This window comes from Brienomyrus brachyistius, chromosome 3, assembly GCF_023856365.1.
Source record: "Brienomyrus brachyistius isolate T26 chromosome 3, BBRACH_0.4, whole genome shotgun sequence".
Taxonomy (NCBI): Eukaryota; Metazoa; Chordata; class Actinopteri; order Osteoglossiformes; family Mormyridae; genus Brienomyrus; species Brienomyrus brachyistius.
In genome coordinates, this window is record NC_064535.1 from 21,132,978 (window position 1) to 21,147,104 (window position 14,127).

General features: G+C 48.7%; 1 protein-coding gene across 2 annotated transcripts; it reads left to right on the forward strand.

Moving 5' to 3' along the window:
- Positions 1–3,308: 3,308 nt before the first annotated feature.
- usp44 (ubiquitin specific peptidase 44) lies at positions 3,309–13,089 on the forward strand. Of its 2 annotated transcripts, XM_049009642.1 has the most exons (7): positions 3,324–3,407; positions 3,598–3,680; positions 5,420–7,042; positions 10,124–10,331; positions 10,611–10,719; positions 10,835–11,046; positions 11,247–13,089. In XM_049009642.1, exons 3-7 carry the CDS (start codon positions 5,504–5,506, stop codon positions 11,369–11,371), a joined length of 2,193 nt encoding a protein of 730 aa, XP_048865599.1. In that variant the 5' UTR covers positions 3,324–3,407; positions 3,598–3,680; positions 5,420–5,503; the 3' UTR covers positions 11,372–13,089. The 2 variants fall into 2 exon arrangements, with proteins under 2 accessions (XP_048865598.1, XP_048865599.1); XM_049009641.1 differs by lacking the exon at positions 3,598–3,680 and having other exon boundaries at positions 3,309–3,407.
- Positions 13,090–14,127: the final 1,038 nt, after the last annotated feature.

Consider the following 14,127-nt stretch of genomic DNA (forward strand, 5'->3'; position numbering starts at 1 on the left):
AGATCTACAAAAGATGACGAATTTTCACCAAGCACTGAAGGGTGACGTGATTAATCATTACACCTCTATGACAGCGGTTGGAAGTTCGTCCGTGGCAAAGCTGAAAAGTGTTGTGTTTTATTTTTCGAAAAGGGTACAATGCGAAAGTCAATCCAGTTTTGTATCGTAACATAAAAAGCAGACCAGACAAAACCATTCAGAATTTAACTGGACGGCATCAGAGAGCATTGCAATAGGCCTACATCTAGACACAGGAATCGCATTTAAAGGTGCATGAGGAGGCTTGTCCTGCCGCAAGACCCCCGTGTTGAGTCTCCAAAACACTGGTGCTGTGAATATTTTTATAATACTTTTAGCAAAAAAAAAAAAAAAAAAGGATTTTTCTTCTTCCTTTGCAGAGACGTGTTGTTTAAGTGGGAGCAGGACAGGTGTGGGAGTCTGAAAACCGGTGCGGGGGGGGGGGGGGGGGGGGTTGGGGGGGGGAACGAGTTATGGGCGCAGCGTGTGCCGACATGAAGACCCGATTCTACCCCCAGGGGCAGAGATACAGAAAAACATTTAAAGCAATTGAACAGGAATCGGGCGCCCAATCTACAAAGCAAACAGAAATGCAGAGGACATAGAAATAGCACCAAGACCTAACAGCAAATCACACATAATAACAGTCTATGTGTGGGGGTAACCACTTTAACAGCCATCTTTAGAAGATGATTCACAACATAAATTCAGTGGGTTAAGATTTCTCCATCGACACTAACATCAAAGTCATATTTTTAACTAGAGAATCGTTCTGTGATGTTAGGCTTTAAAGCTGATGCTGAGCGATGATATCAAAGTACGCCAAGCAACTTTTTAAAGCCCGCCATCCTGGGGTGAAACGATCCTCTGTGCGTGTTGAGATATCATGTAGCATTTAAAGTGTCCAGTACGGGAATGTGTTTTTCACAGATCTCAAGAGATCATCGGCAATAATACTTTTAGAACGGATGTGTGTTTGCAAGTGTCATGTCAGGCCATCCAAGACTGCAGTGATAAATGAACAGGATCTCAGGCATTTGGATAATCAATAAGATATGTTTGTTCTCGTTGATATGGAGGGGGGGCTGGATGTGACACTGAGTGCCCCGGGAGACAAATTCTTGTGTCCTGATGACACAGTTAATGACATCATTCCGAAGCTGACTTGCATTCTTCTCGTGGCCATAAATGGGATAAGACTAGATAGCAGAAAATCAACTCCGAACCATTCCCAAAACACCTTGGCGAAAAACAACATTCCGCTCCCGATCCACAGTGTTTGCCATGCGATTTCAGGGAACGGCCCACGTGTCTCTCCGGAGAAAAACAAAATATGTCCATCTGCCAGGTGCAATGACCAATCATTATTCAGACCAGTGTTTGCCGGTTTTGTGTGGTCAAGTACCACCAGAGAGCTGGATTCGACACAAAGACCAGCAAACAGTTCCCCATCACAGTTTGTAATATATAGAAAAGGTTTCCAAGATAAAAGTATGTATAATGAGTCATTAAGAATATATCCACCATCCAAAGTCTTGTACAGTACAGTCAGCGACACACCTAGACATTTTTACGTATTCAAGGGCCCCTGAATCTGCCAGGGCCCTCCAACACCCCCCCGAGTACAGTTACTTACTCTCAGGAAAATCAAATGGAGCAAAACAATGACTCATTTGAACAAGACACACACCTGTGCTGTGGTCATTTACACACTGGGCTCAACCCAGGGGCAGAGACAGCAGAGGTCGATGACTCACAGTCACTATTATTCTATAATACAGGGAAAAAAGATTACTTGGACATTGAAACACCAGTCTACAGCTAAACTTTTAAAAATCATATAACAAAACATAACCCTGAAGTATATTTATGAAGAAGTAAGCATACCGCTTTAGGATACAGCAACATATGACAAGTAAGTATGTGTCGTCATTAGGTGTGTGTGCGAATGTTACAGCACATTTTACAATCTGAGAGACCACCAACGTAACTTAATTGAGGAGAATACTTAAGTTGATTTCATAATAACAGGTCGAATAAAACCCACACACACCCAAAGATCATAAGTGAAAACGTAGAACAAATAACATGCAATAACCACAACAAAGCTTAAACATCCCGTTTTTTGCCACGATTGCATCGCGGCACTACCAACCTGCATGAAATACATGAAAAAAAATTCACTTAAATAGCATTCGTAGTCTGACAACGCCCTCGTCTGGTGAATATATATAGCGGGAAAGAAGGTGCGATCGTTCATTCACCCCAAACTCCACATGGTGGCACATAACAACACAAACATAAAATTCCCGAAGCAGCGGTCAGACAAAAGAACTACTAAAATCACAATTAAAATGCATCAGAAACAACAACAAAGCAATTCCTTTACAGACAATCAATCGCAAAGGTTTTTTAAATAGGCTGACTTGTAAATACGTATATCAATATAGTAACCGAGCATTTAGAATATCAAATTAGAAAACCAAATGAAATTTCACGGGAAGTTTTTCGCCAATATTACAAAGCCGTCTCACGTTAAATCATTAACAAGTTGTTGTTAAAGGGCGATTCCTAAAACTTCCGCTGCTGTGAATTTTATACATGATGGATCTTTGGTCACAATTTGTCAATAAAGAGACGGTTATTACAATCCGTCTTTCATATTGATTATATGCATCAGGACGCAGCCTCATCCACCTCGAAAACTGCTTAGTTAACACGCAAATGCCTTGCCTGTTTCATGACTTTGTACGGTAGTTTTCATCAGATTGAAGACGCGAAATAGGGAAGCTCATGAATCAACAATAAACTTTCAAAGAACAGCATTAAACGCAATTCACTCAGAGACTACCTCCCCATGAGTTGAACACGGCAAAAGATTTTATTAGGAAAATTACTTTTACGGTTTAATTAATGGGAATCAATTCAATGATGTAATTTGTCTAGTATACGCTAATTATTCAATAGCGATTAATCATTAACTCTGGAAATGCAATACAATTGGTCTTAGAAAGACTACTCTTCAAAGTGGCAGAACTGTAGAAGTGTGCTTACAAAAAGTAAGAGAAATGCAATAAGCTTTATATTTCTGTAAAGTTTTATTAACTTCTTAACTAGTTAAACGAAAGTGTGGCGTTCGTGAGTAGCGCTTTGTACTATTACAATCCCAGAACAGCTACCAGCCACAAACTCGCGACACTCCCACCGCCTCAGGGCTCTTTTGTCTCGCAGCAGAGAGGGGCGGGGCGCGGGGGTGACGCAACGAATGTGCTTTTCTAAGCTCCTGACGTCACCGCACTACGCAGGGGGAAGCCGACTCCACGCGACAGGAGTGGAGAGAAGATGGCGACGGTTGTAGTGTCAGCGGCGTGAGCGCCCTAGCGTGATAGGTACGTCTGAATTTTTTTTTTGGAAAACAAAGAGAAACAAATGTTAGTTTGCCTTTATAATACGCACCCGGTCGCTGCGCCGTGGCCAATAAGCTGTAAACGTGACTCGGAGAACAGTATCAGTCAGGGATAATGCTGTGTGCTGCCGTGTAAGGTCGCTTTGACATGATCCTTATTGTACCGGTGGTAGATGGCTAAGCTCGGCTGCCTAGCTCTGTGGACCTGGTTGCCGTCAATGTCGCTCGCCCGGGAGCCGACGTGCTGTTGAACTGGGTAAGTTCAACGCCGGCCGAAGCTGCAGCATCCCCCCCCGCCCCCCAGCACACCCTTTCGCGGTCAGCCAAGGAGCTTGGTGGGCGCTCGCGGTGCGTGTTTCTTGTAAGCCCCCCCTTTCCGAAAATACTACTAAAGGACGTCGCCAACAAACCAGAGCGAAGGGGGGGGGGGGGCTACTCGCCTCCGCCTCCCGAAACGTGTCCGAGTCAGTTTAGGGGTTAACGCGCTGCCCGTCGCATAGGTCCCGCCGGGGTGGGAGGTGGGTTTCCCTGCACTTAATAATAGCCAGTGTTTGTACATAGCGCTGCCCGCTTTCCCTTTCTGTTCGCCGCCACCGAGGCTGGCCGTGCTGCTTCTTCAGAGTTGACGTTTGATTCGCGGGTTTCGGCTGAAAAAGGCTCCTTGTCGGCCGGGTTTCACCGGCTGGCCCCTGAGAGAGGAGCAGGCCGGACTGTCACACAGACGCGCTCGCCTTCGCTATGGTGCCTTTAAAAATAAAACCACATGGACCGTCTAGTACTCCCGGCATCATCCCACAGCGGCTTTCTGTCTAATTATGGCGAAAACACGACCAGCTCTTCAGTGTTTGTGAGGCTTAAATTCTGTAGGTGGGGGGAAATAAACAAGAAATATGATCTAAAATTAAATATCTGGTTAGTGGAATCTAATATTAGCTTCAACTTGGAGCCGATGACTGAAAGAGTGGTTTAACATGTTGTGAGAATACTTTTATCTATTTAAGTTACCCTGTTGTTCTGAAAGAAATTTTGGCTCAATTTTTTTTATTGGTGTCCAGTTTTATGACTTAATATTGTAGCTTGTGGCAACCAGGCTGTAATTGGCTTATGGGTCTTTTTGGCCACATGGGTCTTTTTCCCTGTTTGCTTGTTCCCGGTTGTGCTTCCACAACTTCTGTTAATGCTTTCAGGAGCTGGCACTGAGTACATTCAAATGGTGTATTTTGTAAACTGTGAAATGAGGTGTCCAGATTTCCCCCGCAATCTAGATTTCTCAGAATCCCCTGGATTTATTTGCTCCTGGATTTCAATGCCAGATCTTCCCATGGCCTCAGGAATCTTGTGATTTTTACCAGTTCATCCTGAGAGCATTGTGGGAGATCATGGGTTGTGTGTTCCTAATATATCAGCACCGCAAGCAGGAGGATGATGCCTCAGTGTCATCAAACGAAAAATAGTGGGCCTGAGAGAGTATAGCTCTCCAGCTCTGTGTCACTCTGGATGCGGGGCTCAGTGTGGGTCACCCTGTCCTCAGACAATGGGGCTCAGCTCCATCCCTGGCAGCCCCATTTTACACTGTTGGCCCCCCTTTTGTTAACTGAGTAGAAAGCCTCCCAGCTCAGAGGCCTGAGGTGGTCGGGGGAGATTCCGACCTTTTCAAGGGGCTGTGTGCCCAGCGAGGGATTAAATCGCGTGGGATCATAAGGGACATGTGTGTATATTATGGCTAATCTCCTGCGAGAAGTGCTTCCTAGAAATGTCAGAATTGTTCTTGAAAACTGTCTTTGCGGAATACAGGAAAATCATTTCGAGGTTATATTTCTCAGAAAGGGAATTGGAAAATGCCCATGGCATAATTACACCCCTGCAGTGACATGGAGGGTGCTGCAATTTTCTGTTCTCGGAGAGCCGCTTTAGTATCTGCTGCTGATGAAATGAAACATTTTTTTTTCCTCAAAGTTTGATTCTCAAACATCAGTTTTTCCCTCTTTCTCCTAGATAAAATGCTGTGGGCGGGTCCTGTTTCACAGCTTTCCCCAGTTGCCATGGTGATCTGAAGCCGGAGTGGGCGGCAGGCACGTGATGGACCGGTGCAAGCATGTGGGCCGACTGCGGTTGGCCCAGGACCACTCTATCCTGAACCCGCAGAAGTGGCACTGTGTAGACTGCAACACCACAGAGTCTGTGTGGGCCTGCCTGAGCTGCTCGCACGTGGCCTGCGGCCGCTACATCGAGGAACATGCGCTCCGTCACTTCTTGGAGAAGCACCACCCGGTGGCCTTGGAGGTCAATGAGCTGTATGTCTTCTGCTACCTGTGTGATGACTATGTGCTGAACGACAATGCCACGGGTGACCTTAAGCTACTGCGTGGGACGCTCAATGCCATCAAGAGCCAGCGCTACGAGTGTACAACGCGCAGCGGGCGCACCCTGCGCTCGGCGGCTGCAGTGGGAGACGATGTCCCCCAGAGCGGCGCTCAGGAGCTGCTGCTCAGGGACGAGGACCGCATGTTCACAGCTCTGTGGCACCGGCGCCGCGCACTTATGGGCCGGGTGTTCCGCTCGTGGTTTGAGCTGACGGAAGGAGGGCGGCAGCGGGCGGAGGAGGAGCGGCAGCAGGAGGAGGCAGAGGAGCGGAGGCGGGAGGCACAGGACCGGCGACAGGAACTGAAGCGACGGCGCAGGGAGGTCCTGCGAGGCGCTCCGCCCCGGAAGAGCCGCCGCCTCCTTCAGCAGCAGCACAGTCGGAGGTCTGCAGGCAGGGTTGCAGCTCCCAGGGCTGTCCGCTCTGGAACCATCAAGGCCTCAAAGAGCCCCAGAGTGCTCAAATCCTCACCTAGGAGGGGGAGGGCAACCGCAAAGCCTATGCCATTCCCGGCCCATTCAGGCAAAACCAAAACGGGAAGCAGAGCTGCCAAAGCCCCGCCCTCTGTTCGGTCGGCGAGCCCGTCCCCCAAGGTGGGCGACTCGCCCATCAAGCGTAGACCCACAGTGACCCCAGGCGTGACGGGGCTGCGTAACCTGGGCAACACCTGCTACATGAACTCCATCCTGCAGGTGCTGAGCCACCTGCACATCTTCCGGGAGTGTTTCCTGCAGCTGGACCTGAACCATGCGCTGGAGCTCCTGGCAAACGCTGTCAACGGAAGGCTGGTGGTGCGAGGGGGGGGCAGCAGTGCGATGGGCACCCACCTGTCGCTGGGGCCTGCTGAGATGGCGGCGGTGACCCCCCGCAAGGGTTCGTTGGCGAGCTTGGGCCTGAGCGGCGGTGCCTCGCGCTCCCGTAGCATGGAGCTGATCCAGCCCAAGGAGCCTAGCTCCAAGCACATCTCCTTGTGCCACGAGCTGCACACCCTTTTCCAGGTGATGTGGTCGGGGAAGTGGGCGCTGGTGTCGCCCTTCGCCATGCTGCACTCTGTGTGGCAGCTGATCCCAGCCTTCCGCGGCTACGCCCAGCAGGATGCCCAGGAGTTCCTGTGCGAGCTGCTGGACAAGGTGCAGCGCGAGCTTGAGAACACGGGCACCTTGACGCCCGCCAACGTGCCGGCCAATCAGAGGCGGCTCATCAAGCAGGTGCTCAGTGTGGTCAACACCATCTTCCACGGCCAGCTGCTCAGCCAGGTATGAGAGACTCCAACCTCCCTCCCCTCTGCTCTCAGATCGCTTTCCTTCTGGAAATGTGTGTTTGGCTGCAGTTTTAGCACCGGCCTTGTTTCATGTTCCCTATCGGCTTTCATTTCTCTGTTTCCTATTGATTTCCACCAACAAAATGAAATGAAATTGCCGATACACCAGACTGCAATAAACAAAGTAGAAAGATATAAAATTAAAAATGTTATTTTTGTTTTGTTGTTCTTCCACCTTGTTCATCGCGGTCATGGTGGTTCCCCATCCTGTCCGAAGTCTCCCCTGCGTTGTCCCGTTTCTGCAGTGTCGATTGGTGTGTTTGACTTTCATAGTGACCTGTGTGGAAAGGAGGTGAATGGATACAAACAGCCCCCCCCCCCCCCCCGCCAGGTGTGGCTGTTGAAAACTAAGGGGATTAAGAAGCCAGTGAGTGGAAAAAGATTAAGTTCCTGCATGGCTGACTTTGTAACAGGAGTGGCCGTGAGCAGACCACCAATCAGGCGGAGTTTGTAAAATCAGGTTCAGAAAACCAGGCAGGGTGTTCGGTGCCTGGCCACTGCCTGCTCTGAACGTTGTGTGACCCTGATCTGAGCGGAGAGCTTTAAATGCCTCGGCCTGTGAGGATTATGAAAGTCACCTTCCGCGTTCAAACCCTCCTCATAATCCTGTTTAACGTTGTTTACATTTTTTTTCCCCCCTCCATGCGTCAACTATTTTTAGAAATTTAAATCAACCAGTGTTCCTGGAAAGACCTGAAGACTTGCCCGATCAGTTTCCACCAGTGGTTTGCCGTTGTTACCACCGCCTTAAGTCACCTTGACGGTGTTAATTCCATTTACTCTGCGCAACCTGACAGATTAGGTGGCCCGATAGGGCAAAGTCTTCACAGGACTGAGTGCGTTTCCTGAGAAGCTGTTACTAGTGGAGCTGTGGTGGATGAATCATCATATGGCGTTTGGTTGAAGTTTCCACACTTGCCTTCTGTTATCAGGGCCTGTACCGTTAGGTGTGTCTCCTGTATCTGTAGAGGTTGCGTGGGCATATCTGATTGGCGCCCTTCCACCTTCCATACCGCTCCATCTGCATACAGGGGCCGTACTGCTGATGGAGGAAGCCCTTTGATGTGAGACCGTAAATTAAGTGCACGTCGCTGTGCAGTGTGTGGTTCTTTGATGCGTTTCGCATGCAGCTGCTGATTCTCGAAAGGCGTGGCGAGGAGCGTGCTGTTTTGATTGCGTTCTGTGTTTCCTGCCCGCTTGTGATTGGGGGATTTTTGCAAGACTTAGCATGTCGAGGGTTAATCGGCCTGTTTATGGCTGTGGTGCGGAATGGGTACTAAAAGCAGCCATAGTGCGTTCACAGCATGTTTGCAGACGTCTGAGCCAGTGACTCTGACCACAGAGGTCTGCCTCGTTTCACTGGTCCCCCCCCCCCCCCAGTCCTTGGTGGTGGGAGTGCTCTTACGAGTTTGCCCTCCGCCCTCATTTGATTCTGCTCCCAGCCCACCCACGGCCAGATTCACAGGATGAGGGCTGTTGTGAGTCGCGTTTCCTTCATCTGTGTTAGACCCGGGAGATGGTGTGTGTGTGTGTGTGTGTGTGTGTGGGGGTGTTTCTCTGCCACCAAGACGCTGGGTGACGTGAAGCGTAAACCCCTAGAAGGGGGCCGCCAGGCAGACACTGCCACCCGGTGCTGATGTTATTGTGGTGCTGGAGGCACTGGGAGTTTTTTGACCTAATCGCTTGCCGCTGTGGGCCCCTCCTCAGCCTTGTCCCAGCCTGTGTGTTTATCCAGTTCGCTGGGCTCACCACCCCGCCGGGCTCCGCTCACTCTGTTATTCATCTCCCCCGTGTGGTGAACGCTGTCTTTCTGCGTTCCCTTCTTTTTCCCCTGAGTCATCCCTCACTGCCTTGTTTTCTTTTTTTAACTCAATCTTCTCTTCTGCTGTTGCCAGTTTTTATTTTTTTTGCCACTACTTCCCTTAGCGTAAGAAGGTCGGCGTGTGCTTCCCCGAGTGCTCTCTGGCCGGATACCTTCGGCCGAGTGCGACTACCTGGCCAGCGGCAGGAAGCGCGAGCTGGTGGGGCGTAATGGAAAGTTGGGCTTTCCTCTTGCCTCCAAGTAGTGGGGGGGGGGCTTTCTCTGAACATTGCCATTCCTGACAGGAACTGCGTCGCGTAATAGCTATAAGAGGGTGGGAATCTTCTTAGTGCTTTATTACACTGCATCCAGTGTTGTGACATAGGACGTTGTATCACTTTATTTCAAGGACACGCGCGGTGGAAAACACTGTAGGAAAACACTGAATATTTCATATTGTTGCATGTATCTGCCTAAAGAGGGATGCACCATTAGCCATTAGCTGTTATCCAGCTGAATGCCTGAAGAACTTAGGATAAATACCTTAAAGGTTCTGCCCCAGGGCCCCTCCCAGGACTTTTTACGAGTTTGCATGATGAGTCCAGGTGCACTGGCACCTATTGGTTGGTACCGCCTCCTCCCGTCTGTTCAGAAACGTCAGTGCAGGCATGTTGACATGAGTTGGTCCCAGACCCACGCGACCCAGTTCTTGGGTATATGAGAGGTGCACCTGTTAGACCAGAGCTCGGGGAGCCTTCACTGGGTCTCCAAATCAGAGGCCGCCTGATTTGGCAGCTTCAACAGAGGGCCCTCTGTCTCTGTGTGAACAGACATGTCGCTCCCAGGGAGGACTGAGCCCCGGAGGAGAGGCGCTCTTTACCCCCACCCAGTGTCTTGGGCTGCAGGTGTTCCAATGTGAAATTGTGTGTGACGAAGGGGGTGGTTGAGCTTGAGTGAGAGTTTGTTGTGGTGAAGACTCCTTGCAGGAAACCGCTCTCTCTTCTGCTCTTCATTTCTGTCTGCTTGCTTTGTTTCCAGTTTGAAATGCTCACATCCTCTCTTGTCCAGATGAACCAGTTTGTCTCATAAGGAGTTCAGCCAGCCACTGTTTCCCGATTTGTCCTTTAGCGATTCGCTGGCAGCGCCTGTCGTCTTTTTGTCCGCAGTCCTTGTCACAGTCCATCTTGATTGTCCCTCCCCCCACCCCCCTCCCAGGTGACCTGCCTGTCCTGTGACAACAGGTCCAACACCATCGAGCCCTTCTGGGACCTGTCGCTTGAGTTCCCCGAGCGCTACCACTGCAATGGCAAGGAGACCAAGGAGTCGGCAGCTCAGTACTCCTGCCACCTGACGGAGATGCTGGCCAAGTTCACCGAGACTGAGGCTCTGGAAGGAAACATCTACGCATGTGAGCTGTGTAACAGTGAGTGTCAGACCCCCGGGGCCGCGGTGTGTCCTCCCTCCCGCTTCTCAGTGAGGCCAGCTGACCTCCTACCCTAAGGTGTAAACAAGCAAAACGGCATGTTTACGTTACATTGAAGATCAATTTACAGAACAATCGAGGACTGAATTCACAAAGACCAGCGTCAGTAAGAGCAGAGATGGAAAGATTCAGTTTTATGTAGCTTTCTGGATTTGTACCAGACCCAGGTCCTCTCAGCATGGGCCCTGACATGCCGTCCCTCCTCCCTTTGCCTTTCAGACAAACGGCGGAAGTTTTCTTCCAAGGCCATCGTGCTCACGGAAGCCCGGAAGCGACTGATGGTGCACAAGCTGCCTCAGGTGCTCCGGCTGCACTTGAAGCGCTTCAGGTAGGAGGCCAGCTCCCCAGCCACGCGGCACCAAGTGTGAACGCATCACCGGTCCTCACGCACCTCGTGGATTCCCCGTCACGCCCGTCACCTTCTCTGCCCCTCCCATGCCCAGGTGGTCCGGCCGAAATCACCGGGAGAAGATCAGCGTTCACGTCTGCTTTGACCAGGAGCTGAACATGGAGCAATACTGCTACTGGGACCCCTCACCCTACCCCCCCAGGCACAATGAGCACTTCCTGTACGACCTGTCTGCTGTAGTGATGCATCATGGGAAGGGGTTTGGTTCTGGCCATTATACTGCTTATTGCTACAACACGGAGGGAGGTAAGTCTGGCTGCCCGTTTGGGAGGATTAAATAGAATTTTTTTATACATTTATATAAATATAATTGTATAGTATTTCCTGTACTTAAGTGTGGCTCTGTCTGTCTATGTTGAATTTATGGCTGTGGGGTTGAAATTCCAAGTTTTTACTCTGTGCCCATGCAGTACCCACAATGCAAAGCGGTTTCCCTTTCCCTGCAGGTTTCTGGGTGCATTGTAACGACTCCAAGCTGAATGTGTGCACCGTGGAGGAGGTGTGCAGGGCTCAGGCCTACATCCTCTTCTACACGCAGAGGGTCTCTCAGGACAAAGGCAGGCCTCTGTAGGAGTGGGGATTCATTCTCCTCTTCCTTGTCATGCTGCCTCTGGCGATGGCCCCTTGGGTGGTTTGGGGGTTTGTTAAATCCTCATCCCCACCTGCCCACCATCACTCAGCAGCTGAGCACGAGCAGCCTCACTGGAAAGAGTCCCCCCCCCCAACTATCTCCTGCCAAAGGAGGAGAGCGTCTCCATGGCAACATCAGGACTCTTTTTTATTTTATTTTTTTATACACGAGCTGGATGCTGAAAATGTTCTGTTCTTGTTTCATTTATCTTTGTGAATTCTTGTACATGATGTTTATAAGGTTTTGTATGAAATTTGTAAACATTTTTATTGGTATAAATAATGTACAGTTTTTTTTTGTCCCTGTCCCAAAAGACTAGAGTTGTTGGATGAGCATTCTTTGTGGAAGTTTGATATTGATGTTTTCACCATGGTTGAACATTTTTTTTATTTTGTCTATTGTCCTTAATGTTGTTGACTCTAGTGACGAGTACATGGACCCGTCAAGGTCTTTGCCTTTCTGGCCCACATCCGTGTTAACTGTGAACAGACGTGCCATAGGCCATGGCTTGCAGCTCGGTCCTGGGTGATGTGTTTTTAAACACCGCCCCACCTGCAGGTGGCGCTCCGTGCGTCAGAGCACTTCAGTTTCGAGAAGCATGTGGACTTCTCTCCCCAGTTCCTCTTTTCTGTTAAATTTAACCTTACATGCCCCATGTTTAAAAGAATGCAGGTTCCATTTCAATACGCCCACCCTCTTTTTCCCCAAGTTAGAATGTATTTGCGGGTTTTGTTTTTAATCATTAGATTATGCGGTGGAGAGAGATTGTGAAATCACGTTCCTTGGTTTCTCTTCAGGATGTTGAGTGTGCGCAGGCCCACAGCTGAATGTTCCTGAATGGTACACGGCTTCAGGAACACGATTCGTTTACAACCATTCTGGTAGGACGACGCCGTCCACTTACATTTTATACAAGTATTTTGTAGCGCGGCCATGAGGAGAGGTTCTCGTCATCAACAATCAAGCTGCCTGCTTCCTAATCGTCCCTCACGATGGGTTACTGGCCGGTTCTGAGGTTTCAGGTGCTGCTCCTGGGCTGGACACTTTTTTTTTTTTTTTTTTTAAGTGCTCTTAAAGTGGTTTTATTGTAGAGGTAGCAATAACAGGAACCCAAATTGCCAAAAAAAACAAGACAATTTGTTATTATTGAAGTTAGAATTAAGAGTCTGGAGAGGTGATGTGAAGAGATGTTCTGTTAATTACAAATGTGATATTTGTGACTTGGATTGTTTTAGAAATCATGTGCTACTTGTCTGAGGGTATCTCGTCAGGAGCCGATATCAAAGGCAGCCTTCGCCGAGCAGATGGGGGATGACACACGTTGTCAGCGGCAGCGACGGTGCACGGGCTGGAGGGTGGGAACATCACTGTGGGAAGATGCCGTCCCAGACGCCATGCCCATGTGCGAATACATAGAATGTATGGCTTAAGGATGATTTGCCAGCGAGCAAATGCCCTTCGCTTGTCAAACTGTGTTTCATTTTTTCTATGGGAAGAATCAAAGCACAACATTGCTGCTTGTCTTTATCTTTAATAATTGTTTTTTTTCCCCCAGATGTAAATTTATGGCAGTAATACTATGCAAATTGTTACCTCAATTTTTAGAGATTTACCTCAATAAAATGAGAATATTTTTTTCTTTTTCTTTTTTTTAACAAGGCTCCTGCGGTTTTTTTGTATTCGGAATGCTTGCTCATCCTTCGTCAACATTTCCTGTGAAATTACGGAATCTTGGAAGCCCACTCCTTCTGCACTCACCTCGATATCTGGCCATAGCCTTCTGATTTGTTTATGCTTTGCAGCTGTCACGCTTCCCAGAGGCTTACCGCTGGCTTTGCTCCTGGCAGGAAATAACAGGAATGAAGCCAAGTGACATCAGCCTCAACAGGCCATGCAATGATCTCCCTTCATGCACTGGTCTTCCTGCTCTTTAAATGTCACTTTTGAGTCCCGTCTCCTAATTATGTCCCAAATTGATGTGCTGTATCTGAAGGCATTTTGTGCACAAAATTACATTGTTTATGAGCAGTTTCATGGAGGCTGTGTAGCCAACCACATCCAAACTGAAGAGACACTGCCCTGGATTTTAAACGCAAATATCGTACATGAGCACATCACTGTGCTCAACTGAATTTTAAAAAAATGGGGGGGGGGGTTCCATACTTCACTTCCTGGCCTGTGTTTCTCTTCTCCCTTAGCCCCACCCCAAGGGAAAGCTTCATCTAGTCCAGTGAATCACAACTTGTGGGTTTCACTGCGTCTTGCAACACATTACTAAACTCAGGTTCAATGACGTCTTGTGTCCTCAGAACAGACCATTACAACAATGTGAACGGCCAGCCCTGCAGTCTTCACTCATTAACAACCCAAAACAAACATTTCTGAGTAAAGGTGAGTCTACTATTAGCAACTATGCTGTTTGCTAAACATTTATCATTGGATCATTTACAGGACAAAAGTCAACACAACAGCCTAACTTCCTCATACTGTTATAAACACAAAGCCTGTAGACTAACATGTACTGCTTAACACATACTGCTTTAAGCATGACTTCCAAACAGTAAATTCTGCCACCACCTGGTCAGTAATGGGATTTATAAAAGGAATAAGTAACTAGAATCACCATCAGAAAAACTGGATTCTCCATGGCCATACTGGGCAATAACCATTAAGAAGCGATTTGGAAACAGTAAGGG

Coding starts and splice junctions, on each gene's coding strand:
- usp44 (XM_049009641.1), top strand. CDS start 5,504: ATGGACCGGTGCAAGCATGTGGGCCGACTGCGGTTGGCCCAGGACCAC. Junction 10,720..10,834: donor CTGCACTTGAAGCGCTTCAG/GTAGGAGGCCAG, acceptor TCCCATGCCCAG/GTGGTCCGGCCGAAATCACC. Junction 11,047..11,246: donor TTGCTACAACACGGAGGGAG/GTAAGTCTGGCT, acceptor CTTTCCCTGCAG/GTTTCTGGGTGCATTGTAAC.